The 27,063-nt window shown below is 36.3% G+C and overlaps 1 protein-coding gene across 2 annotated transcripts in view; it reads right to left on the minus strand.

The window, feature by feature from the left end:
* Positions 1-27,063, minus strand: part of HBS1L (HBS1 like translational GTPase) — a 58,505-nt gene that overhangs the window by 17,395 nt on the left and 14,047 nt on the right. For both annotated transcript variants that reach the window (XM_041423689.1, XM_041423688.1), the window contains one exon: positions 7,794-7,902. In XM_041423689.1, the coding sequence (XP_041279623.1) occupies positions 7,794-7,902 (109 nt within the window). The remainder of the gene's footprint in view (positions 1-7,793; positions 7,903-27,063) is intronic.

Here is a 27,063-nt window from a genome sequence, read left to right on the forward strand (position 1 = left end):
AGGTTTCCTCTGAACTAAGAGCCCAAGTCAACTTCGAAGCAGAGATCCTGAAACAGTTTCCACGTACAAGTACCCTTACTACAGTTCAACATAGTAATGTTTTATTCTGAGAACAGGAATATAACAAAGAGTTGATATTAAGCACATGTAAGCTGCAATTTAAAGTGCAATGATTATACAGAACTGTAACAGATGAGTTAAGATTTATCAATATTGAAAAAAAATTGTTTCATGCATCAAACAAGAGACCCAGGACTAAAGAGATTTGTATTCTCAAACTCCATCTTTCTAACACCCTGTTCTGCTACAAATCACCATACTAATCCTAATGGTAAATAATCTCAAATATATTATTTTCTTACACTGTCTCTTTTTATCTCCATTTTATAAATGAACACATTTTCCTGATCGACACAAGCTTTTGGAGAATGTACAATATTATTCTTTATTTGTCATAGCAAAGATGTTCACTAAAAACAAACACTAAGTAACATTTTAAAGACAGCAAAAGCTTTCTTACTGCCTGATAGAGATGCACGGTGAGGCATTAATGTAAGAAACAAGACTGGAACAGAAGCAGTTATTACAGACCTGCCAACATTCTATCACAGCAAATATCAATATACAAACCACTGATTATACAGAAAATGAAAATCCCTACAAAACACCATACTTAAAATTTTATCCAAGGGGAAGAAGCTTCTTCCCCTGGAAAACTGGAAATCCTTTCAAGTTCAGTACAATCATGCTGCAGACTGCTTTCTCTGGAACAGGTTCATGCAGGCTCTCAGTCAAGAGTTTCCACATCCACAGTGAAATTTTCACTCTCCACTTTTTGTTTACATGCCACAATTAACTACCCAGTTTAAATCTTTTAGACTTCTACAAACAAAACTATTTGTTTTGATACTTCAGAATCCCACATTGTGACATCTCAGCTTTTATTTGACATTACTTCTCATTTTCTGTCTGCGTAGGAGTATTTGCATTGCGTTAGTCCCTTTCCATTACACAGATCTCATGGAACAACACAGCCTCAACACGTTAGTCTACTAAAGAAAGCTGTTGAAGAGTTATGATCTAAAAATTTAAATATTATAAATGTTCAGATCAAATGCAACTTAGTCTCTCATTAGAGCAATAAGTAACATGTGACATTTTATGGCTCCCCCTTCTTCCCCAGTTTCAGAACCCACCTGTGTTATCAGTACTGCAGCACACTGATTGATTTTGACACCTTTTCATAAGGCCCAAAGCCAAGTTTTTCTCTTGATTGTGAGACCAAAGCAAAAATTCCAACACTCATTTTTTTGGCTACAAAATCCAAGATCACATTCTAGTCTCAAGGCTGAATACCCAGGTTTTTTTTCCAAAACCCAAGGTCAGGTTCTTGCCTCAAGGCTGGATACCCAGGCATGCTTCCCAAATTAGCTAAGCAAACAACCTGTTTTATGCCATCCATAATGTTTGCAGGGGTACAGATGGTACCTGTGCTTCTGCATAATGAATGGGTAGACAATTCTGTATAAAGTCGATTTGATATTAAATAAAATATAGATGTATAAAGTATTTTTATATTTTTGTATTAAGTCTTTTCTAAAATTTTATACAAAATATTCTAAACCACTTGTAGGAGAAGGACAAGTTTCTATCAAGCTACTGCCTTGGGTCACACAATCTTGACATTCTAGAATTCACACTACAAAGCCAACTGTTCTGTATCACCAACTATCACTCCCATGTTACAGATAGCATTGCAGCTTGACAAGCTGAACAACCTTGATAACACTTGATTCTTTAAACTAAAACAATAGTTGGTCATCATTGCTTTACATGTAGCAATGAAGAAAGTTGATTACACACAAATTATTCCACAGGGAAAAAAGTCACTACAACTATGCTTTCTTTTACTGGAAAAGGTAAGTGCATTTCTATAAGGCTGAACAGAAGGCTCTGCCTTTAAAATTCTTTAAATAGTACATGAAATATTATCTAAAAACCTACTTTGGAATGGCAAAACAATTATTTTCTCCAATGTCTCTGCAGGGAAATTTTATTTCATGAAAACAGACTGTAAACAATCAAGTTGATAGAGGGTAAATATACAGAGAATTGTGATAAAGTTTTCTACACATTGTAATAAGGTATTAAAAATCATCTGAATGATGTAAAGTATAACAAATAATTTTTGTCTCAATCATTTATGAGAGACTCATATATTTACAATTAATTTGCATTAGACAACTTTAATCAAGATTAAGACTCTTCCATCTGTTTTCCCTTTCTTCAGGCAAACGAGTTCAGTCTCAGCATAACAACTAGCATGTTCACATTGAAGTACCAGGACTAGTGCCAATATGCAAAGGTCACACTGAAATGCAAATATGGTATTTTACATTGGTATCAAGTTTTCTTCCTTGAAAGTCTAATATTTGAAGTTCTGGAGAAAACTATTTGTATAAGAAGTCATATCAAAACAGCCTTTACAGCTGGCAATAGCTTTGTCTCCTTTTCAGTGTATGCATTTCTTCCCAAACCAAATTTTCAAAAGTGAAAAAAAAAAATTAAAAGGCAGTTATTTAGATGAAGCTGAAAGTAATGCGACCCACAAACATAACTCTCCTATTTTTCTATAGCTTTCCAAAATATATTCAAACATTGTCACATCAGTCTATTAACAGACAAGAATGTATTTTCATAGAGAGGTTATTTGCAAGCCTCTAAATTTTATTTCATTAAACTAGGTAATGATTCTTTTTCTAATGCCATATGCTAAGATCTTCCTGCAGGCCAAAGTCAATGTCAGTAAGGATTCCCCAAAACAGGATGGATTATGTGTGATCGAATTCAAACTACTTACAGCACCTGAAAGAACCATGGTTACTGCCAAGTACTCTCACATTTCTATGTAGCTTTTATTGCAAACACGACTGCTTAAGGCTGCCAAATAGCTTTTGGTTTGGCTGGTGCAAAGAAAAAGTGCTAGATACAAACGAAATTAGTGAAACAAAGCTCCAGCCATCATTAGGCCTTGCTACTTTTTCAAGGGTATAGTATTTGAACAGTCAGTACACTGCTAGAGTTTAAAAGTTTGAGATATTACTATGTTTTGGAAACCTGGAAACAACTTGTGCCACAATAAACCTAGACTTGCCATTTCAGAGAAGAAACATCAGAATGGAGAGAGCATATGATCTACTTACAGACTACCCCTAATAACACAATGCAGCTTTTTGCTGACCGGTGTCAGAGAAAGGGAGAGCAAGTTTATTGCTAGGTACCTAAGCAGGAAAGCAAGCAGGTTAAATTCCAGTCTCATGGAAGTACATGAAAGAAATGCAACAGTAAGACCCTGACAGTTGGTTATACTTCATGGCAACCAGATGAGCAGTTTACTGAAAGCTTGATAACGGCTCAGAAAAATGCTAAGGAAATCCATTTCTGACAGTCAATAAACAAAAATGAATGACCTTGGAAATGCTCTTCAGCTAGCCTCTTCCCACAAGGTTTTACTATATTACTGAATTGAAAACCCTGTCAGAAGGCAGTATTAGTGTGTCACTAGTGCAGGCAGTTGAGAATATAACCAAGTCAACTGCACTAGAAAGCACCTTTGGTAGCAAAGTTCCAGCTTGGTCTGAGCCATGACGACCTACGATATGAAGAAAAATTTATACTGGAGGAAGACCACTTCCTAAACCATTGCTTGCATCATTGTTTGAGAAGTTGATGGAACTCTCAATAGCAGTCTCAGTTTGCCAACCAGTGCTGTCTGGTAACATGGAGCCATTGATTGATTATGTAACTCAACTTCTTTGAATGGACAGCTATTACAAACCTTGCACATGCACTGAGATGATGCACTCAAGAAAGCTTGACCATCAGCAGTTCAGGCACAAATCTCAAAGCAGCCTATCACAGCTCTTTTGGAAATCAGCAAACTCAGCAAAGCCTGGCAGGGACCAACATTTAGTAAAAATTAAAACTGCCAGGCCAGAAACTTCCTATGCTGTCTTGCCAACAAGGACCATAACAGTAAACTGAATGTTATGGTTACGTTACTGTTTCCTGGGGAATATTAATAAATACAACATATGTTGTTATAAGACATGTTAGAAGGCATTCAATCTCACACAAGTATTGAAAGGTTCACACCACCACATATTCAAAGAGGAACCTGAAAGCTCATCTGCTCAATATTAACTCTTCAGAGTGTAGCTTTTAAACATTATTTTCAATCTTCTAGTCTCGATGCTGGGTGAATTATTTTTACACAACCGACTCTTCTGGAGTACTTACAGTCATTACAAAAACGTCTACATTTATTTCCCCTTTCAAAATTATTAATTACAAAATATTGGTCAGACTAGTTAAAATAATCAACCCTTTTTGGTCACAACTTCTTCTGGCTTCCTTTATTACTTAACAGAAAGAAAAAGCCCAGTAAACAGTTTTGCTAGAGCACCAGTTTACCAGCAAACTCCATTTTCTGCAGACAATCCCACTAAAAATACCCAGCAACAAAGGCAATCAATGCTCAAAGCAATTAATGACTTCTAATAATCCATCCATTTCAAATAAGATTCACTAATTAATATGAGGTTATACCTCAGAACAAGACTGAATCATAGACTGAATAGTTAGTCAAAGAATGGGGGTTTTTTGCTAATGCAAGGCCACTGCTTTTAAAAACATGATCCAAAAATTACCTTTAAGATCCCATATGGGTAACAACAAAAACTAGTTCATATGTACTATACAATTTCCTTCTAATGGTATCTGCACCGGCACCATACAAGCACTTTGGAGTAATAGTAAGGGGCACAGTTAGATGTTTTATAATCCATTCAAATGCTTTGAATAATTTATACTGGTGCTTTTGGTCAGTGGCATAAACTATATACCTAAAAAATCCCCTGTTTTATTATAAACATCCTGCAGCAAATTAACAATGAAACAAGAACATAAAGAACTTATAAAAAGGGTCTAAGGAACAAGTCTTTCTTAGGTGTTAATAAACACAGATTCCTTCTGTTTCTTAACAGGTTATCCTTATCCTGCCATTAATCCAGAAGGAACTGCAGAAGAAAAAAACCAACCCTAATACTCATTAAATTGAGGTGGAGGTTCATGTTTAGAAATAGATGATTCCCTGCTTCTATCAAGCCAATGTCATAGGTCTTGGCAATGCCTCCACAGCAGTCTGTTAGGCAAAAGAAGAAAGGAGGGCCTCATCAGACTCCTTGAAGGAGAGGTCTTCAAGACGCGCAGGTAACTACCATTTAAATTGTATCTTCTTCCATATTCATTGATTGGCCATGCTCCAAATCTCATGTTCGTTTACAAATCATTCCATTTCTTACCTATTCCTCCCACTTAAAGCTAAATACCTAATGTATTTCCAATTTCTACAGTAAAAAGAAGTTTGTTTTCAATTAGTATTTCAGCAGTACCACTGGTAAGATGAATTAAAAACCATCTTCTCAATCACAGAATGACAGCATAGTTTAGGTTAGAAAGGGCCTTTAAAGGTCATCTAGTCCAACCCCTCTGCAACGAGCAGGGACATCTTCAACTATATCAGGTTGCCCAGAGCCTGGTCCATCATGATTTCAAAAGTTTCCATGGGTGGAGCATCCATCACCTCTTTGGGGAATCTGTTCCTGTGTTTTAACACTCTCACTGTAAAAAACTTCCTTCCATACGATCTAGACTCTCTTGCAGTCTAAAACCATTACACCCTTTGTCCTGTTAGAACAAGCCCTCCTAAAATGTCTGTCCCCATCTTTCTTACACACTCACTTTAGCTACTGGAAAGCTAGAATGAGGTCACTCCAAAGCATTCCCTTCTTCAGGTTGAGCAACTCCAGCTTTCTCAGGCTGTCTTCATAGGAGAGGTGCTTCATCCCTCTAACAATCTTGGTGGCCTCCTCAGGGCCCACTCCAACAGGTCCATGTCTTTCCTGTGCTGAAAACCCCAGAACTGAATGCAGCACTCCAGATGGGGTCTCACAAGAGCAGTATTAAGGATTTATCTAGAGGATTTACTCACAGGTCCTGAAGGCTTAATCTTTTTTCAGCCACTTAACTGTAAGCAAGCATGATACAAACTATGTCAGTGACCCTATAAAGAAGCAGAATGGCTGAGAACCATGCTGGAGACAACCACCTCTCATCAGAGACTGAGTCATCACTAGCCTATCCAAGAATTTAAGTCTACAGATGAGGAAACATTCCTCTTATCTCCTCCTTCCCTGTGGAGCAGGCACACATGCTAAGTAACAGAGATACAAAATTCTGTATTTGCTCTTTTTTACAAAAAAACATTTTAAATAGCCATTATTACATATTAAACTTTTAAAAAATCAATCACAACTACATAAAATTAGCTAGCAGATCTTCACTCACTGAATATTCCTTTCTTTTTCTAAACTTCTATCCAAATTAAATTACTACATAGAAGTCCCCATGGAAAACTCCAGCTTCTCAGAAGTTTAGTAAGAACATAAGAGATGAAGGTGCCTGGAACTTCATGAGTCCAGTTGTCAAACCCAGAGTCACTGACTAGTAGACAGCAAGTGAAAAAAAAAATTACACTTCCTTTATATATTACAATTCTCAAACAGTACAGACAAAATATTATGCAAGTCCCGGAAATTTTTCATTTGGAACTTATTGCATCTAAGGAGATTGAATGATAGTGATGTCTTTTAGCAATGACATTTAGTAGCATAAAGGAATAATGACATCAGTTTCACACCTTATATTAAATGTGCTTAAGTAGATGAAACTGTTTGCTTTCCATTCAGTTATCAAACATGCACAAGATACTTTAAGATAAAGATTATGCTGCCCTCTTACTCCCAAGAATGCTTTCCAGATCAGAAATACAAACCCTGCAGGATGAAGTTGGGATGTTGGCACTTACACTTGAGAATTTTTTGACCTCAGGATGAACTGTGGAATTTCTTGCCACAGATTAGATAGCTATTGTAAGACTGGGTTCAAAAACAGAATAAGGGTACCTAAGTAACAAAAATACTTTAACCATTCTTAATAGAAATAGTCAAAACCAAAAAATAAATAAAAATTGTGGGGAACCACAGAACACTACACAATATGTCATGGACCATATTCCCATTATACATGCCCTGTCCTTATATATTTCTTTAACTATTCACTGCTGGCTATTGCTGTAGGTAGACTCTGATTCAGATGTCTGTCTTCTTGCTCTCATGAGACATCCCCCTTAACAGTTCCAAGTCAGGATAAAATTAGAACCACTAATTTAGCTATAGCACACATAGGACCAAACTCTACAACAGTTGTTCCCTGGACACCTGTTAAAGTTAATAAAAGCTGCAGAGGAAGGCATGATTTAGCCATAAGTGATTGTTTTCCCCATCAACTATTCTTAAATATATTACTTCCTTTGAAGAACAAGCAATTACAGTTAAGATTTATTGATTTCATAATTCCACTTAGAGAACTAAATTTAAAATAAACGAACACCAAGAAAGTTCAGTATTCTATGAAGAGGATGTTTAAATAATCTGACTACCTGATATCTCTATGCACTATTCATAGTGAAAGGATTTGTTAAACTCAAAACGTGAGGTACCATCTTCTGAAAGTAATTCTGAGTCAAACAAGAAGCTGAAATGGTTAGTTCTGAAGACTGACACTAAAACTGCTGTGAAAAATAGAAAAAAATAAGAAGAAAACTTGCTACAGGTGCATCAGTCTGAAAGAAGAGCTGCTGATGTACCTTGATGTATGAGGGCTTGGCTTACCATGGAACTTCAAATCCCATAGACTGTTTCTTTCCAGACACTGTCATTTTGGCAATTTTTGGCACAATTTCAGATTCCATTCTGGCTGACTGGGAATCCCTTGTTTTTCCTAGTAATAGACAAAAAGTAAGTTTGAACTTAAGGTTGTGACTAACAGGTGTTAAATATAAAGTTTAACAAGTCCCATTACTTCTCTCTGACCCAACAATACCAGTCCTTCATGACCAACTCTCACATTTCAGTGTCTTATGGGAATATATTACATAATTAATCAAAATAATCTACAGTTAGATCTATTGTGAAAATCTCACATTTATCTCCAAGCAGTCACATGACACCTACACTATGCAAGAGCTTTACTAGAAGCAGCTCTGCAGGATGCCAGAAGTATTTCATGCAACACGAGATAAAGAAATAGTTTGCAGCACTCACTAGATGATTAGATTAGTTCTTCTTTAGAGTTTTTCTTTTGCCTTAATAGTGCTAACATTGTAAAGCAAAAAAATATATCCAAGTGAGGGAATGCTAGCAGCAACACCAGCTATGTGTGGGCCATAATGCCTTGCCTGAAACCTGAAAACAGAGTTGTCTCGTACTGAATTACAATCAAGAAGCCAAGCAATATTCCAAAGCTAGCTCATTTCAAGGTTATTTAGAAATAATTACCAGAATTTAGTAACTTAATTACTTAAAGGTATTAACTTTTACCATAACTTAAATGAAAACACAATTAAAGTTCATTCTTAGTTTTGTGAAACTAGTTGCACAACTAATAGCACTACAGTGCTATTAGTTTCTTATCAAGCTGTAAAAAAATGATAAATTATTTACTCTGCAGAGGAGGGGTTTATACAAAATAAGTAAACTAGACATTTTCTTTGCACAGTTCCCTTATTATTATTTTAGGATCTCTTTTTCCTTCAAGGAAAAAAACTTCCTGTATTACGGCATTTGTGAAAGCTGCTGCACAATGTGTTCTGAAGGATGTTACACACGTGACAAAGCAAAAAAATAACCCAAATTCAGAATTAAGCTGCAATTTTTAAACATGCTTTACCTAGTGTATCTGAAAACTAGAAAAACACCACTACTCTTCCGGTATTGGACCAATTTGGATACTCAGGAGTCAAGTGAATATCAAGTTACTCTTTCAAGTATTTTAGACACACTACTTTAGGATGAAGTGTTGGAGCCATTTGGCCCTACTCATTTATGTTAATGCTGCACTTTCTTCTAAAGCACAATGGCTACACCTTTAAACCACAAGATCAAATTGGTTTGTAGGTTACATAAATGATTGCGGTCAAGGCTGCTGAAGATTTCAGGCAAGGAAGCAGAATACCACAGACATGTCTACAAGAGCAAACCAAAAAAGCAAACAATCACAATACACATGGAAACATTCTTATTTATCTGATGACTTGGTCTTTGTCTCCCTCATTTGTCTTATCTGCTGATACTCATTTTATTTATATGCCACCTGCAGATCTCTGCAAGAAGTAGTCTGTATGTGGTTTATGAATTGTTGCATACAAATAAGAAACAAAATTAAGAGAAATAAAGGCAACAACAGAAAGCATGGCTTACAAGAATCTCGAATCATGTACCTAATAAATACAAACATTCAGAATACAAAATTCTCACTGGACAGGGACTATCAGTTAAGCACAAAGATTGTGTTTCATCTTCAAGCTCTTAAATAGATGGCTTACTGCATTTTTTTAATAAGGAAACACTTCAGTTACAGTAAAAATTACATTACTTCTGTTGCCCAATTGGTATGATATTTTCTGCATTAATTCTAACCATTTTCAAGCAGACATCATTTTCAACTGACAGGTAAACATGAATGCTTTACATGTCATTTGAAAGCTGAATTCTCAGAAAACGCCATGTTTGAAATCTGGATACAAGGAACTAATAATTACAAATAGCACAATTAAATTGAAATGAGATTAGTTGAAAGAAAAGACAAAAATTAGTATTATATAACTTGAAAATAACATGCAATATATTAGTCAGAAAGTCAAAGGTTTTACAAAATATCTTTTCTAATCAATTCCAAAATTAAGCTTCACTCTGTACAAACAATGCTGCAATGTTTGACACAGACTTGAAGTTAAATTGTACAAGGAGGCTTAACACATTCAACAAATGGAATATTTGAGAAAGAAAAAAACCCTTAAAACTAGAATTTAGGAAACACTACAAGTTGAAAGAAGATACAAAACTAAAATCACAAAGAACAAGAGAAAGTAAAATAATAGTCCATTAAAGCTGACAGTTTGGCTAGTTCTTTATTTATATAAACTTCAGTTTTATAAGTACCAATAACAATAATAAATAATTATATAAATAAATAAATACTAAAGCATAGGTGGAGCAAGGAAGCAGACTGGGATCATATAAAGACAAATCAAACCATAGAAATAATCCAAGAATGGCGACATTCATACAGATGAAAAGGCAATGCAAGAATTATTAGTAACACTACTGATAGAAGCATCAAATACAATTTTCAGCCTTCAATGTTTTTATAACCAAGTACAATAAAATCAAGCAGAACATTTGAGATAAGGACCAAGTCTGTCTTTTATGCATTGCAGGCGCCATTAAAGATTAATAATTATGGCTTCATTACAAAGGACAGAAGGCTGGGAAAGGAGTATACTTTACTATCTAATCTATAGGGAACCGGAGAAAACTGTATGATAAATTCTTATCTGCTCTAGCAGGCAAAGCAAAAGCTATTTGGCACTTAACAGATTGCATGCAAATCCTTAAATTGCACCTTGGAACTAAAAGGAAGTCAATGCACAAAGCTGATACAATTCTTAAAAAACTTCTTAATCTAAAAGCAGGGTACCCTATGGCAGCTGAAGCATACTACAAACCCAGAAGGAACACAGAAATAGTAATCCCAATCTGATTAGGACAAGAGCCGCTGTGGAAAGTCAACTTCTGAAGGGAAAGGATTACAAGGGTATACAGATTTTTACCAAGAAGGCCTTCATAAAGTTTTTCATATCCACTGCCATTTGGACATTCTCAAACACAGACCTAGGTAATTAAATGGCAGAACATTTCCTAAATCAAGAGTACAGATAAAATAAAAACAGACACATCTTTCACAAACATCAAAAGAAGTCCCAATACCTTGTTACATTTCACTACTCTAAGCATTTCAAGAAATAAATCTAAGTGTGTATCCTGACAAGTAAATGCACTGATTGACAAAACACTAGGAAAACGTAAGAAAATTCTTTCCACAGAAACACATAGTATACATTTATAAATAATAAAAATTAAAACTGAAAATAAAAAAGTAAAATCTTAAAGACTCATCAGTATGATAGTTATCACAATTCAGAGTGTTCAGAACCCCAAACTTCTAGCCTATTTTAAGCAAAGTAGCTTCCAGAGAGGTATTTGGTACTTAGACTGCACTGAGATCAGAGTACCTAGACTAAAGCACACTGTAGCTACAAGTCAAACACTACTACAAAACTAAGTGTATTGATGAACCTTGTCTCAGTATTAAACTGGGATCAGCCTAACACCAAAGGGAACAGACAGACCTGCATTGCCATTACTCCAGTACAACTGGAGTGCATGACACCTTGACAAAGTTCTCTTCTATTATTCTTGGCTGTGTTTTTACCTTTCCTGTGACTGCCATTTGGTCTTCTGACTTAACAGACTCACAAGTCTGTTAAGACTTACTCAAAAAGTATTACTAATTACACCTGATATAACTTCAAAATTGTTAGCAAGAGAACCCCAAAATCTGATGGCACAATAAACTACCTGCAGGCTGATAAATATAGATGATGATGACACACACAAATACATACGGAGGAAAAAGTAAAACATTGGGACAGTCTTTAAAAATTAACACAGTCTCTCCAGATGTTCAGGATGGAATAGTAGAAGTATATAGATTTAGTCAACCACCTTCCTTTACTGTGAGCAACTCCCTCTGGATTTCTTTTCTAAAATAGTTTGTAAGCAGTACCTGTAGAAGACCTGTACAAACAAATCAAAACATTACTCTGGCTACATTATCAAACATAACAGGCTTGATAAGTCCTTTTCTCAATTTTGATTCATATATATATACTTAACACTGAAAGTAACAGGAAGGTAAAAATTAATCTTTTCTCTAATTCTTTTGGAGGTATGGAAGGTTTCAATAAATGGAAGAGTTGATTGACAGTCTAGTCTGTCCCTAGGTCGTTTAGAAGTGAATGAAAAGAGCCACTCTCTCAAGAAAGACACATTGATACCAAATTTCCGTATTTGGAAAAATGCACACTAGCACTGGGTATTTAAATCCACACTGACTTTGCTCAGATGACCGTATCTTTCTAACAGCAGAAACAAAATGCCACTGCTTTTAACTCCTATTCACAGAAGTTTCTCCTCCCTAGTAGTCTTTCACTCATCAAACTCTAAATTGGTAGTCTACACTCAATTAGCCCACTGCACAGAGAAGCCTGTTTCTGATACAATGAACCAGAATGTTTCATGTGCTGGCAAGGGATCACACCTCCAAGGGAATTATGTTCCAATTAACTGTAGGCAGCTTGCTGATAGTTTTTCACTTGCTTTTGGCATTTTTATTCGTTATACTGTTTCTTCACTTTTCAAAACTGGATATGCACTTGAAGGCAGCTGCATACTATTTCAATTTTGAATGGGGCTGAAGATCTTACATTTAACTGACACTTGACAGACAGAATAAAGTTACTTAACCAGGTCCTCCTAATGCTGTCTAAACCAGCACCGCCATAAAAAAAACACACATGCAACACCATGCTTTCTAATCTACAAGATACGGTTTGCATCCTTTCCTCTGCTACAGACTTTCTATATAACCACAAACAAGTCACTTACACCTCTGTCTGCTCATTATACAGCAATAGCCACCAATTACATAAAAGAAAACAGGGCACTGGTTTTGTGCACCATGTCATGAGCTGGATGCACGTGTCATGAGAAGACACAGTTCTGTCTGAAAAGCAGAATTAATAACCAAGACGCCTCTCAAAATAATACACTTCCCTTCCTATATGCTCTGCTATGATTTTAAACTAATTTTAATTGTGAAAATATTTCAAATATGGACTACACATAAGTGAGTCAACCAGATGCAGACACCCACACAATTACACACAATTTCATGCTCAGAACAATGTATCACCTGTTTATCCACATATATCTGGGTTTATATTAATATCTAATAAATCCATCCTGCCACATAACCCACCTGAAAAACTTCAAACTGTTTACATTTTTCTATTTATGCCACAAACCTCATGAGCTTTAAGCCTTTAATTTTTATTTTTATTTTTAATTTGCCTTACTTTCAGTAGAATTTTATTTTTACCTCTTCAAATGTCAAAGCACATGGGAAAAATAACAAAGAAATATCAAAACTTGTCAAATTAGAGATATGCTACTGAAAATAATTTGTTTTGATTTCAAAATTAAACTGAATTATTTGACACTCATGAATTCTACAAAATGCTGTAGGATATAGCAGTAACTTGCAGTTTAGTTAAGTTTGCACTGGGATGCAGTACACTATCATCAGTGGCATTGGCACTGTGTATTAGTATTATCACCATATCACAACTCTGAGAACACAAGCAGAAGTCCAAGACTCTCAACAATGTACCACCTGTACATAAGATGACTATGGAACTCACAACATCCTAGATTTCCTAAATTTAGACAGCTTCCTAACCTTTAAAACATTCTGCCCGCACATAATTTTCTGTGCATCATCCCTATAGGTCATCAAGTCTTTTGATGCAACAGCAGTGACAAAGTCTGCATGTGTGACAACTTCAACTTACAGAATTCCTTCCACATGCAAACTTTAGTACTTAAATTGAGTGTTCAAAACAGCCACTTTTAGAAAACTGTATAACATTATGCTGCTATAAACTGCATCATACAAGTGGATGCTGCTGAACATCCACAGCACTTCCAAAAACAATGCAAGAGTCCAAAATAATAGAAAAGACAACTTGCTAAGTCACCACCCAGTGATGAGAGACAGCCATTCTAAAGATATTACTGAAAACAATTCTCCAAACAAGAACACTGAACTTTTTCTTTTTAAAAGAAAGGTTATTTCCTAATAGAAACCACAGTCAGGGGCTTTCCAGGTAACCTGGTCTCATTGTTATAACTATTACCTTCTCTGCAAAGTTTCAGAGGGTGAATATGATTTTTTTTTTCATGTAACTCAGAGTAGGCATTTTCACTGAAAAATGCTGAAAATAAAAATGTTCACTTGCACCTAACTACAAGAATTATTTTGGTTTGTTCTTAAGGTTTGATACAAGAGGGAAGAGAGATACAGCAGGTTCTTGAGTGGTGATATTCCTGAGTCTGTCCATCATGGACCAGTTTTCTAGGATCCACAACACACACAAACAGCACAACTAACTACCCCAAGACTGAAATTCCAGAAAAGTTTGCTTCACTACATGCAGCTGCAACAACCGGGTGCAGCCTGCTACAGCCAGCTGGCACTCCTCACCTCTCTAACCTCACTTTGATGGTTTGCAGCTTTCAGCAAGTTGACATCTCTAGTCCAAAAAATAATTTGTTCAAGTGAGGGCCCTGCCTAGAGCTGACTTTTTTTTTTTTTCTTTTTTTTTTCCCTCTCTTTTTTCTTTTTTTCAGAACTTCCAAACAGGGAGAACAAACAAGCTGGAAGATAAAAGACAAAACAGAAGATTTTTGAAAATGGCACCTAAGAAAGTTTATTTGCATAAAATAAATCCTTCAAGTGATCTTTCCACGTTCTGAAAACCCACCTGATTTTGTCTTAGCAAACAGTTTGCACATGCTCTTATGATTTAAGTTTAAAAAACTAAAGCCCTGAAACACTTCATCAACATTCAGCATGCAGCTGCTACAACTGTTTTTGTCCAGGCTGCACACAACAGTGTCACCTGAACTCAAATTCTACCTCTCCTGTGGTCTCCATAGTTTCCTACCACAGCAATAAACTGGAGGCATAAATTTGTCCTGGATAAATCATAAAAACAAACAAAACTGGAGGGCAAGAGAAGAAAACCATATAGTGAGAATTGGCAAGCAGTAAGACACACAGATTATCAAGAACAGATGAAAATTAGAAGAATGAAAACCAGTCAAGCAGAGAAGATGAAATAGTGGTAGAGTGACAGAGTGACCATGAAAAAAAAAAAAGACATTGAACAACCTAACTTGAGGAAAACGTGTATAAGGAGAAAGTAAGAGGCCACTTACTCAATTAAAAGTTACATGCAGAGCTTAACATGAACAAAGGAAGCAGAAAATGAGCAGAACTGAAAGCAAATGCAAAGTATGTCTGGAAAAGAGTAAACATGGAAAATAATAATGGCCAATTATTAGAAAAACAGGTAGGAAACTGGGAATTGCTAGATAAGGAGTTTGAAATTATCAAGTAGAAAAAATGGAACTGCAATAAAAAATGTGGAATGACATCAGGTATTAAATACTGTGTTTAAGGCACATAAACAAATTCAACAAAAAAACTGAACACAACTAAATTAGAGGATTAGAAGGACACAGACATGAATGTTAAACCAGGTTGAAGAGGATGGAGTGGAATGTGTTATAACAAGGCAACACAAATGTGTTATAACAAGGCATTTTCTTCCCTGTCTGAAACGTAGCCAAAATTTTTGGAGTCTCACCATGTCTCTTGCCATCAATACTACCTCCCCAAATGAAGCCAAATGATACAGAATCCAGCAGTCAGTTACAGCTGCATTGTCTCGCTCTTCTCACCTGAAACATCTTCCTGTGAGAATTTTCTGGCCATCAGGACTTATTTAATTTACACACAGTCAAGCCTGAAAGCAGCACAAAATTAATGTTACCTATTACAACTACTTTTTCCAAGTGTCTCCTTACTGCAATCATTCCCTTGAATGGCGCACATTTCATTTAGAATATCTAATGTTGCCAGAAACACATCTCAGAGAACAGTGTATATTTTTATATAAAAGATTTTACTCATGTCTATTACAACTGGGAGCTTTCAGCATTTTCACAACTTAAAACTTGTATGTCACAATATTTGGATGCTTAAATCAACACTTCAATTTTTATGAAATTATGTTTAAGCAACACACGACAGCAAAGAAATGCACAGATTAGTTCTATATGTAGACCATTGGTACAGCCTTTCCAGAAACATGGATAATTAGTCTGGTTTGCATTCATGGTTCATCTGTTAGGGGAAAGACAGGCACTGATGCTATAGCAAAACTCTTAAGATTTCCAGTTTCACTAAGCCAACACCTCCCCTGTAAAAGAATGGGGATCTGTACAGAAAGGCAGACTGGGGGGTGGTGCGTGTTTTCCTTTCAAGAGTACCCAAACATCAGCTGTCTCCTTTTGATGTTTCCGACACGTAAAGGTCCAATAGGAGCTCAACTATCAAAACAGCAACTTTCTCATCCACCAAGTTTTTCAAAAGGATGTCCCTGTGATATTTCTCATACCCACTGCTTATAGTTCAATGGACTAAAATTCAGTCCTTCACATGACCGTAGCACAACACAACTCATCCTGTAACTACTGAAACCTAATTTGTGGGAGGTGTATTGCTCTGCATTCTAGCAATGCCAACGATACCCATTCTCAATCCGTAACTGAAGCTACGATCTCCTGTAGAAATAATTTATTAGATATTTGCAGTTGTTCTGTAACAGCACCTTTACCCTCCCCCAGATACACAACCATAAGTCGTTGGTGGTGTTTTCTAACTCAACGAATTTTTCTTAAATGACTGTGAATTGTCTTTCACTGAGATTTACAAAAAGCTCAGTCTAATATTTCTGAAGTGCAACTTCCTACCATAAATGGTCATGCAAAGAGCAGAGTAAGCACTATGGGCAGGATAACCCTAAAAAGATATCCCCTTTAGCCAGTCACTTAATTGAACAGAACCCAGAGTCCATGCAAATTACCAGAATTTCTGTTAAACCTTGGCCCAAAATGAGTATGCTAAACTGAAAGTACAGTATGTACATTCTATTACAATTATATCAAATTTCCAAAAATAACAAATAGCAATTTCAGGTTTAATTCATAACTGATGTTATAATGCCAGAGGATGGTGCTATTTGCACATCCTTCTGATAATTCAGAAACATCATACCCTTTACATGTTGACGTTATTTATGCAAGTACATTCCTGTTGATTGTATTGAAGGAGTGCAAGGCATTTTATAAAAAGAAAGTTTTCCTGATTCACAACTTTTATTTATGCACTAAAACTACTTCAGTATGAAACAGAAGTTTAAGAACAGTGAACATGAAAAACATAGAAATAATCTGACAGTATTTAAAGTGTAAAATCATCTTACACTTGTTCAACTTTTCCACAACCATTCTGCAAATTTTCTCAAGAAACGTAATGAGATAGCCTTTTAAAGCTGTACAAGAAAATGCATTTACTAGCCCTACACAACTGTTTAAGCTGTAAATATTTCTAGCATTTCAAGTTCCAGAAAAATGCAAAAATTTTGTGTGGTGAGAACTTCTAGGCAGGACTAGCTAAAGCCTTATTTAAATTTAAGTTCTCTGAATTCTCAACCCTCTCATTCTGCTGGTGACATTACAATTACACCAGACTCTCCATGACTTTGGGAATGGCAATGCAGACAGCATAAAGCAATGCCACAGCACAAGGCACATTTCAGAGGGGAAGACTGGCTTCAGAAGGCCAAAAGCCTAATCACATACCAAAAATTTTTCAGTTACTGAAAAAAGCAGTTCAGGGGCTTATGTGAGATGTGATTTTAAAGAAGCAAGTGTTCAACAGGTTGAGTATAGGTTAAAAGTAAAAAAAAAATCAAGGTCCAGCAGTACAGCAATTACTCATAACACTGGGTACACACAAACACTCATCCCTTACTGTAAATTGAAATACAAATGCATTTAATCAAAAAAACTAGGAGTTGTTCATGAGTACAAGGGAGAAACTCACTGACTGACAATGACTTTTGCATTTCTGCTTGCAAGGTTATGGTAATCAAACAGCAAATCCTCAGAGATGCCTCCTTTCAGTGTGTGGGTTTTTTTCCCTTAAAAAGACAAAAGAATAGACATATTCTACTTACATATTTTACAAAAAATCAGCAAAATACTCCCATTTTGAAAGCTTTACCTATAATGAAGATAAAGGAAGAAATAGTATTTACTAGAATTTCATTCAAGGTAAAGAGAGTAGGAGTGGAGGCAGAAATAGAACTGCCAGCAGAAATAGAACTGAGTAGATGGAAGTATATCATGTGGAACAATTTGTATTTAAAGGGGTTTTGCTTTGGTTTGACGAAACTTGCCATGTCCTGACTGTCCTTGCCATGCCCACCACCTCCTACTCAACACAGATGGAGACATCTTCCCAAGCCAGAAGTTAGGGTACTTCTCAGGGATGTGGCAAAACTAAGTACAAAGTCTTTACTATAACAGACAGAAACTATGGATGATATGGGTATCACCCACAGCACAGTAAATGTTCAGACTCCTGATGTTTTGGGGGCTTTTTTCTTCTACTTAAGCAAGAGACAACCCTCCCACTAAAAAGCATTTCATTGTAACTGCTAACCAGCTTTGGGTGTGAGCCTCAGTTCAAAACCATCTTTGTGTTCAGTATTTGTTCACATACAGAACTCAAAGCAAACCTAAGTTGCATTTTTGCTACAAATACTTAAATGCCTCTTGAATTCCACAGACCATAGCCATAGTGGAGATCCAAACTCAAGAAGAATTGCTCCAGGGCATTGTGCTGCTTTCACTAAGAAAGAAAACTGCTACAGAGGAAAGAGATACTAAGGAATAAAGATTAATAAAGTTCCAGAAATTTTCTTCTGAAACACAAATAATATTCTAAATAGTCATAATATATAAAAAAATGTACTAAAGAGTATTATGGTTCACTATATTGAAAACTACAATTAGATAGAAGAACAAGAAAAAAAGTTATTGCCAACAAAAAATCTCTCTCCAATACAGTGAGAGCAAGTGTGTTATTTTAAATCCCAAAATAAAAATCATTAAAAGACATTACTTTGACCAAATAAATTAGTCACAGTCATTTTCCAAACTGCCAAAAGACAATGTTTAGTGTTTGGGTTTCTTGATCAGGAGTAATTTTAATAAGTTGAGAACACTGACAAGGAAAAAGCTGACAGTATTAACCAGAATGGAAGTAATGATGCTGGAAGGCAGGCTCCAGTGAAGAGAAACCCAGTAAAACACAAGACTGACATTCTAACAAACTCGCCTTCAGAAACAGCTGTGCTCTATGCAAGGCTGCTAGCTCAGTGAACCCAAGAATAAGAAGTGAAATAGGAGCTAAGATGTTACACCTAATACTTGCTCTCACTTTTTAAAGCAATCTAGCAGAACAGGGCCTGCCCATATGTCCCCAGGAAAACCGGAATTTTCATTTTCAATGAATGAAATTTTCATTTTCAATGGGAATTTACATAAGATAAATATCTAACTACTGTAAACAGCTCACATTAACTAGTAATACACATGAATGATGGAAAAGGTACCTCTGATAGGTGACAGGTACCAGTACAGAACTCCCAGACCTAGGAGCTGACAGGCTCCTAATTACCAAAGATGTAATCAAATATGATAGAGTAGGAGAGATGGTATTTAGAGTTTTACAAAACAGAATGGCTCAAAGGTACTGTAACTTGAAAATTCTACCTCTTTTGCTATTGCAACTAATCTCTTATACAAAATCTCTTATTCCAACTAATCTAGTAATATCCAAAACTTAGGCAGCTACTGAAAATGTATAACCTTGTAAAAAGTTAAATAATAGATTAACTGAGTTTATTTTTAAAAATTGAATCTTTAGCAGTTAAATGCATACATCTAAAAGCCACCTGAACAACTACTCTGAAGCTAAAAATAAGTGTTCAAATTTATATAATTCAGAAAGAGTAAATGTTAAAAAAACAAATCAGACACAAAAGGAATTAAAATACATTGATCTTTGCACATGCAAATTAGGTCAAGCTAAACACTTCACACAATCTGTTCAAAGGAAACATTCTGAGTGAACATACACCCTTTGACAGTGCTTCTTGTACTAGGATTAAACATAAAATAGTGAAGCAAAAACACTTAAGACAACAAAGAAAAGTAATTAACAAGATGCTGTTTCTCCTTTGCATTTTTTCTCCAAATAAGACTAATATCGATCAAACTACTCTTCCCCACCTTAACTGTTCCAAAATTTCTGATTAAGGGATGATGTGTCATGCTATTGATTCAATTTTGCATTACTCAACATCAACATATTGGGGGGGGGGGGGGGGGGGGGGTTTAAAAGAAATAACTGCAGGATCACAATTCTTCCCTAGAAATTGCAGAAAAGCAAAGTAAAATTTAACACTTTTTCTTATATCAGATTCAGCCTAAAATATTTTTTTTAATATTAGATTTACAAATTATTTCTATGTAGATGGGACAGTTTAAGTACTCTAGTGGCATTCAATTTAAAAAACGTAATACCAGCAGGAAACACTTAAGATTTCCTCCTTCCAACTTAATTTTTTTTTCAGTGTTCTTACATCATGAAACTAAAGGTTGTAGGTGCACCATCAATATGTTACAATATGCTCACCACCTACAATTCACTACTAGAGATTACATTTCACAATGTGCTATTATTTAGCAGAATGCTGTCCCTATTTTTTATTACATATCACTTTAAACATCTTCTCCTCTCAATACTGTCTGCCACTCATGGTGAACATCAGAAGAGAAACAACGAGAAATGAGGCTTCAAGTCAGTCATGCTCATCTTGGTAATTTGTCCACAACATAATGGGGTATGTGAATTTGTGCTATCCCACATGTGACTGCTCACAACTGGAAGAGACCTTTACTGTTCATAACGATGCTGGTGAACCAGTATTTTGTTCTATCTTACTACTAGCATTCAAGCTCAGCTTTTCTAATATAACTAGCTACAGCACCACTAGTATCTCTTGCTGACAGACTTTGCACATATTCCTGTGCTGTTAGGGACACCTTTTTTTTTTGCATGTACCTGCTAAACTCAAGCAGCTCCGGTCTTTTGGAAAGAAAGAGTGCAATCTCAGTTTTGTCCTCAGCACTACACAGATGAAAGCTCAATTATCACACACACAAACCTACTCAACAGCAGCTAACTTTAAAAAAGACAAGTAAAAACCAAATATATATACAGGAGAGGATGACCACATTCTCAAAGCCTGAGATAGAAACTCTATCTTAAGATAAAGAAGTTTGATACTACTAAGTCATACTTTACTGTCACGTAATTTTCTTCTAGTTACTTTTTGTGAAATTTTCTGTATGCCTTCACTGTAAGATCAGCAGGCTTCATTCAACATCTACTTGTGCTGCTTCCTTTAATTCTGATGGAAAGCACCCTACTAATTTCCTAAATAAACAGAATTAGTTTGCCACACTGTCATCTTGTCCTGTTCATAAACAGAGTACACTTAAGGAAGGGCAGAAATGAAAAGGAAGCAATGGCTAATAAAAATGAAAAGAAAAAAAAAATCCTTCAGCATTCTTTCTTATTTAAAGATCTTACTGGTAATCCAAAGAATATTTGAATGCTAGGTATGAAACTGCTAAAGATCTCTGAATATAACTTGCAAAACAAACTTAAGCTGCATCAATGCAGTAGGCTGATCAAACGTACTTAATTTATCTGCAGTCCAGAACTTCCACAGTATCAAAACCAACATATTAGCAGAAAAAAATATATATCTAACTGAGAAAAGTTCACACACCTATTACTACAAATTCAGAGACTAACCTTAAGTTATCTGAAAAGCCACAAAGTCCTGGACCATTGCTGTGCAGTTTGTACAAACACCTAGATACAACAAATTACATACCAGAAACACATATTTCCCTAAGGAATATATTATGGGTGTTACCAGCAACAATGAACATTGCTAAGGATTTAGAGAACCTACCATTAATTTGGTGATTTATTTAACAGTAGGCCTTTGAGTGGCTAACTGATACAAAATCCTAGAATTAAGCTCTAACTGTATTTATCAGGGAAACGACCTTATTGAACATAGTCAAGTACAGCCTATAGTTTTAGACAAGCTTTGGAAGATTTATTAGATGCAGATCATCACCATTTCAAAATTTCATTTGAGAGCCTGAAGCAGTGCATTTCACTGTCATGACTTCAGAAGGGAACTCACATGGACTCAAGTTCATTGCTTCATGTTTTTCTCTACACATATACAGTAGCACCTGTAAGCACATAGATAGCATCTTCAGTCTTGCAATAGTTTGTTTGCATACATGTTATCATAAAAATAGCATCAGAAGCATAAAATTTAAAGCACATTTCTGCCTTGAAAAGTGTTTAAGATCTTTGGGTAGCACTTTTTTCCTTTTTTTCAACTCAAGCACAGTTACTCTATCTTGCCTAGTGGACAAGCAAAGTTAGTCATTTTCCTGTTTATGTGGGTCAGCAATAGGGAAAACACGAAAAATAGGAAAATGTGATTCTAAAACCACAAAAAGTTGCAGCAGGGACTCCAACAAGGAGTACCCAAAATAACTTCAACTCATATTTTGGAATTAATTAGATACAAAATTTCCACTAAGGGTGAGCTTCTATAGGCAGTAAAAAACATAGAAAAATAACTGAAGCAACAACCAGTGAAAGCTCTTGCGTGTCTTTGACAATACAGCATCACAACTTCTGCAGACCCGAGTATTTTCCACAACAAAATCAGCTAGTTTTCCAAGCTTTTGGCATTTTAAGCATTAATTTCTGACAGTGGACTCATGAGTTTTAATTTTAATGACCATTTCAATCATCATAAGTATAACAGAAGGGAGGAAACTGGTACTTCATATATTTGTAAGTGTTCTCGTTGAAGACTGAAAGGCTGTGAACACAGAAGTTGAGATGATGAAAAATGGGTCATATCTTGTCACCCAAGAATAAAAGTAGTGAGTAGTGAGTAGTTTTGTGTTTAAAGCTAGCATTTTTACACCATCCTGGCTTTTACTTTTTAACTTATTTTCTGAATTTTGCCAGTTTCCTGTTAGCACTCAAGCTCCTTTTTACCAATAGGTAATGTATTTTAGTCTGCTTCTTTTGCTCACACTATTTTGGATTGGATATGCCACTTTTGATGTTTAGATGTCTTACTAGTTTCTAGAGTTGAAATGCATGAGTTTCCAACTGCGAAACACTACCATGTCAGCATTCCCAACAGCATTCCCTTGCTTTGAGTAGTCTTCTGGTACAACTTGAAGTAGAACTTCAGGTAGGATTTACAATCTTTAAATTGATACACAATAGCACTACAGCAGCAGTGATACATTCATCCTTAAAACAGGATTTTTAAAAAAATCTGACTCCAATCATACATTCCCAACAATCCAGCAATCCCATCTGAGAATTTAGTAAATTCTTCACTTTACCTTCTAAAGACTCTGAGAAAACCAAGTGATAGCTGATCTTTACCATGACCTAAATGGACTGAGATAGAACACTGTAAGAACAAGTGGAGCTACAGTTTCCCCAGGATCTCTGGTTCTTCTGGAATCCCAAAGTTCTAAAAAGGACACAATCATTTTTAGTTTCATCCAAGTTCCCTTAGCTTCCAAGCACAACACCCAATTTTCATACATAATACAGTCAACTATGGAAATTACTTTGTATTGGTTTACACTTCATCCTAACAAATGTAAACCATATTAGTGTTAGAGGACCATGAAGGAAAACTCAGAAAAAGCCTGGAGTGTCACTTTTTCCAGTGGAGGTGTACAGTGTGTATGAGGAGAATCTCAAAAATGTATTTCAAAGGATTTTAAAAAGCTTTTCATTGCTGGTGACACATTTTTCCCTGAAATAAGCCACTTCCTTTCTAAAACCCACACAGTACCTCCGTGTCAAGATGCAGTAACTCTGCAGTCTGTGTATATATTTTTCTTACCCAAAACACGGAAGTCTTAAATTCTCATTTACTTTCCATGATTTAAGATATATCATGTCAGATTTCAAACATTTCCATTGAGAAAAGAACACATTTTCTTTGTCACAGACGAAATGCAAAACATATCTGAGTATAATAATGTACAACAGGTTCTCATCTCTATAGCAGACATTTGAGAATTGTAATGTTACAGAAAAGTTACCACATCCAACTGAAGTTGGGAATAAAAATTTCTTCTCAGCTACCCATGTATAAATAATGCATTTTTAAATGACCAAAATCAAAGCATCAGAGCCCAATATGATAAATGGCAGCAAAACCTGAGGAAATCTAAAGCTAATGAAAAAATATTATACATCACCGTTAAACTTCAGAAAATAAATAAATAAATTTTATTTATTTTATAAATAAAATCCAAAAGTATCAGTTTGTCTGGTTTTGCTTGGGTTGTTTTGGTCACTGAAGGCTCCCAACTTCACTTGTCCATTAACCACAACCAGAAGTGATAAATGTTATCTGTTAAAGCCCAAAATCTGCATTCTGACACTTTGAACTAAGAAGTGACCACTATCACAATGACCAACAGCAACATAAAAAGACAGAAAACAAATAACTATTTGTCCACAGGAAGACAAACTCGTATCATTCTGAACCAAAACCAAAGCTTGCTACATTCAACTGAGCAAAAAGAAACAGCTAATTACATCAAGTCACACTGTGGTGATGTTTGTGTGATTTTTTCATTTTTTAACTGCTACCGATGTAAAGCAAAAATAAAGGAAGATACTTATGCAGGAGAGGCAAAAAAAATAATTCAGAAAATGAAAAGAAACATTAAACAAATGCAAGGTAAGCACCCGGCAATTTTATTTGTTCTTTTCTTGAAACTACCCACACTGTATCACCAGTTATGTCAAAATCCTAAATAAATTATACAGAATTAATAAAAAGCATAAACCAAAGATACATGTTAGTGAAGAAATACCTGTTTCTCTGTTAATATCTATTAACTGCTTCTCTATAAGAAAAAGAAAGTAGTAAAGCCAAATATGTACAAACCTAGACTTAAATGTGAGACATGTGCTCTATTCCTAATTATTTGGCATGTCATGAGTAAGGCTTTTCAGCTTCCTGTGCCTTGCTTTCAACTTTGACTCTCTACTGTGAAGTTTGTTTCTTATTAAATATTTATAAGAATAGACCTGTTCTTGGTGCTATTCTTGAGAAATTACCACAAAACAAAATAGCCAGTGCCACCACAAAGACAGCTCAACTCTAGACTCCTTGCTGCCCCAACAACAACCAAACCAAACAGACTCAGTTTGCATCGCTTTTTATTTCCTGCAAGGCCTGCACATTTACAGACATCTGACCTCTTTCTTGCTTAAGCATCACTAAAATCAAAAATCTTAATGTCATAAAGTGGTTAACAATTCCGTTAATGGTGCCTAAAATGGAATAGAACCTTGCTCAATCACCAGTATCTGTTTGTCCTGTAACACTAACACAAGCAAAAAGAAATGAAAATGTAGTTTAGCTAGAAAAAAACCATGCACAAATTAAATGAAAATGCAAATGTTTTTCACTGAGGGTACCATTTTCACGTAAATACTTTTTAGAAATCTGGATTTAGGAAAGATTTCTCAGAGAACCCATAAATACCAGCTACATTTCCTGAAACAAAAATCTTTGCTTGTCTTGACTATAGTGAGAACAACTTACTGTGTTTCAAATTGCAATCTCTGAATATCACTAATACCAGAAAAAAGAGCACCTAAGAAATGCTACACATGTCAAGAACATATGCTACCAGTCAAAAAAGAGAAATCTGTATTAAGCTTTCATTCCTTCATGTTATGGATAAAAAGGACTCAAAATATCAAAACAATATCCATCTTCATCAGCTATTACTTCCACATATTCACAAAATTACAGTATATTCTGAGTTGCAAGGCAGCCACAAGGACCAAGTCCAGCTCCTGCCCCTGCAGAGCACCAACCCCAAGAGTCACAACCATGTGCCCAAGAGCATCATCCAAACACCTCCTGAACTCTGTCAGGCTGGTGCTGTGAACACTTTCCTGGGGACCCTGCTCCAGTCCCTAAACACCCTCTAGGTGAAAAACCTTTTTCTTGTATCCACTTTAAACCTCCCTTGACACAACTTCAGGCCATTTGCTCACGTCCTGTCACTGGTCACCACAGAGACCACTGTCTGCCCCTCCTCTTCCCCTCATGAGGAAGCTGGAGACTGGAATGAGGTCTCCCCTCAGTCTCCTCCAGGCTGAACAGACCAAGTGACCTCAGCTGCTCCTCATACGGCTTCTCCTCCTGGCCCTTCACCATCCCCATGGCCCTCCTTTGCACGCTCTCCAGTAGCTTAATGTTGTTATGTTGTGTCACCCAGAACTGGCCCCAGCACTGGAGGCGAGCCCACCCCAGCTCAGAGCAGAGGGGACAATCCCCTCCCTTGCCCAGCTGCCCATGCTGTGCCTGATGCCCCCCAGAACAGGGTTGGCTCTCCTGGCTGCCAGGGCACTACTGGCTCCTGTTCAACTTGCCACTGACCAGGACCCCCAGGTCACTGGCACTACTCTCTCACTACTCTTTCCGTGGCACTACTCTCCAGCCTCTCATTCCCCAGTCTGTATATATTCCTAGGTTGTCTCATCCCAGGTGCAGAATCTGACACTTGCTCTTGTTGATCTTCACTCAGTTGGTGACTGCCCAAGTCTTCAATTTACTGATGTCTCTCTATATGGCCTCTCTGCCCTCAAGGGAGTCCACAGCTCCTCCCAGTTTGCCATCATCTGTGAACTTGCTCATTATCCCTTCCAGTCCTGTGTCCAAGTCATTTACAAAGATGTTGAAGAGCACAGAGCCAAGGATTGAGCCTCACTAGAGATGTCTGCGGTCACGTCACTCACTATAAACCTTTGTGCCTGATCCACGAACCCGCAGCTCACCCATCTCATGATGTGTTTATCCAGCTGCATGCTGGACATTTTGTCCAGAAGGACCTGTGAGAGTATCTAAAGCTTTACTGAAATCCAAAAAGATTACATCAACTGGATTCCCTTGGCCAACTAGGCGTGTTACCTTGTAATAAAACAAAATCAGACAGGACTTTCATGAAGCCATACTGGCTGTGACCACTGACTGTGTTGTCTTTAAGATGTTTTTCAATACCTTCCAGAAAAATCTTTTCCATAACTTTCCATAAAGTGAGATTGATGGGC

This window comes from Onychostruthus taczanowskii, unplaced genomic scaffold (genome assembly GCF_017590055.1).
Source record: "Onychostruthus taczanowskii isolate IOZ18803 unplaced genomic scaffold, ASM1759005v1 scaffold8, whole genome shotgun sequence".
Classification (NCBI taxonomy): Eukaryota; Metazoa; Chordata; class Aves; order Passeriformes; family Passeridae; genus Onychostruthus; species Onychostruthus taczanowskii.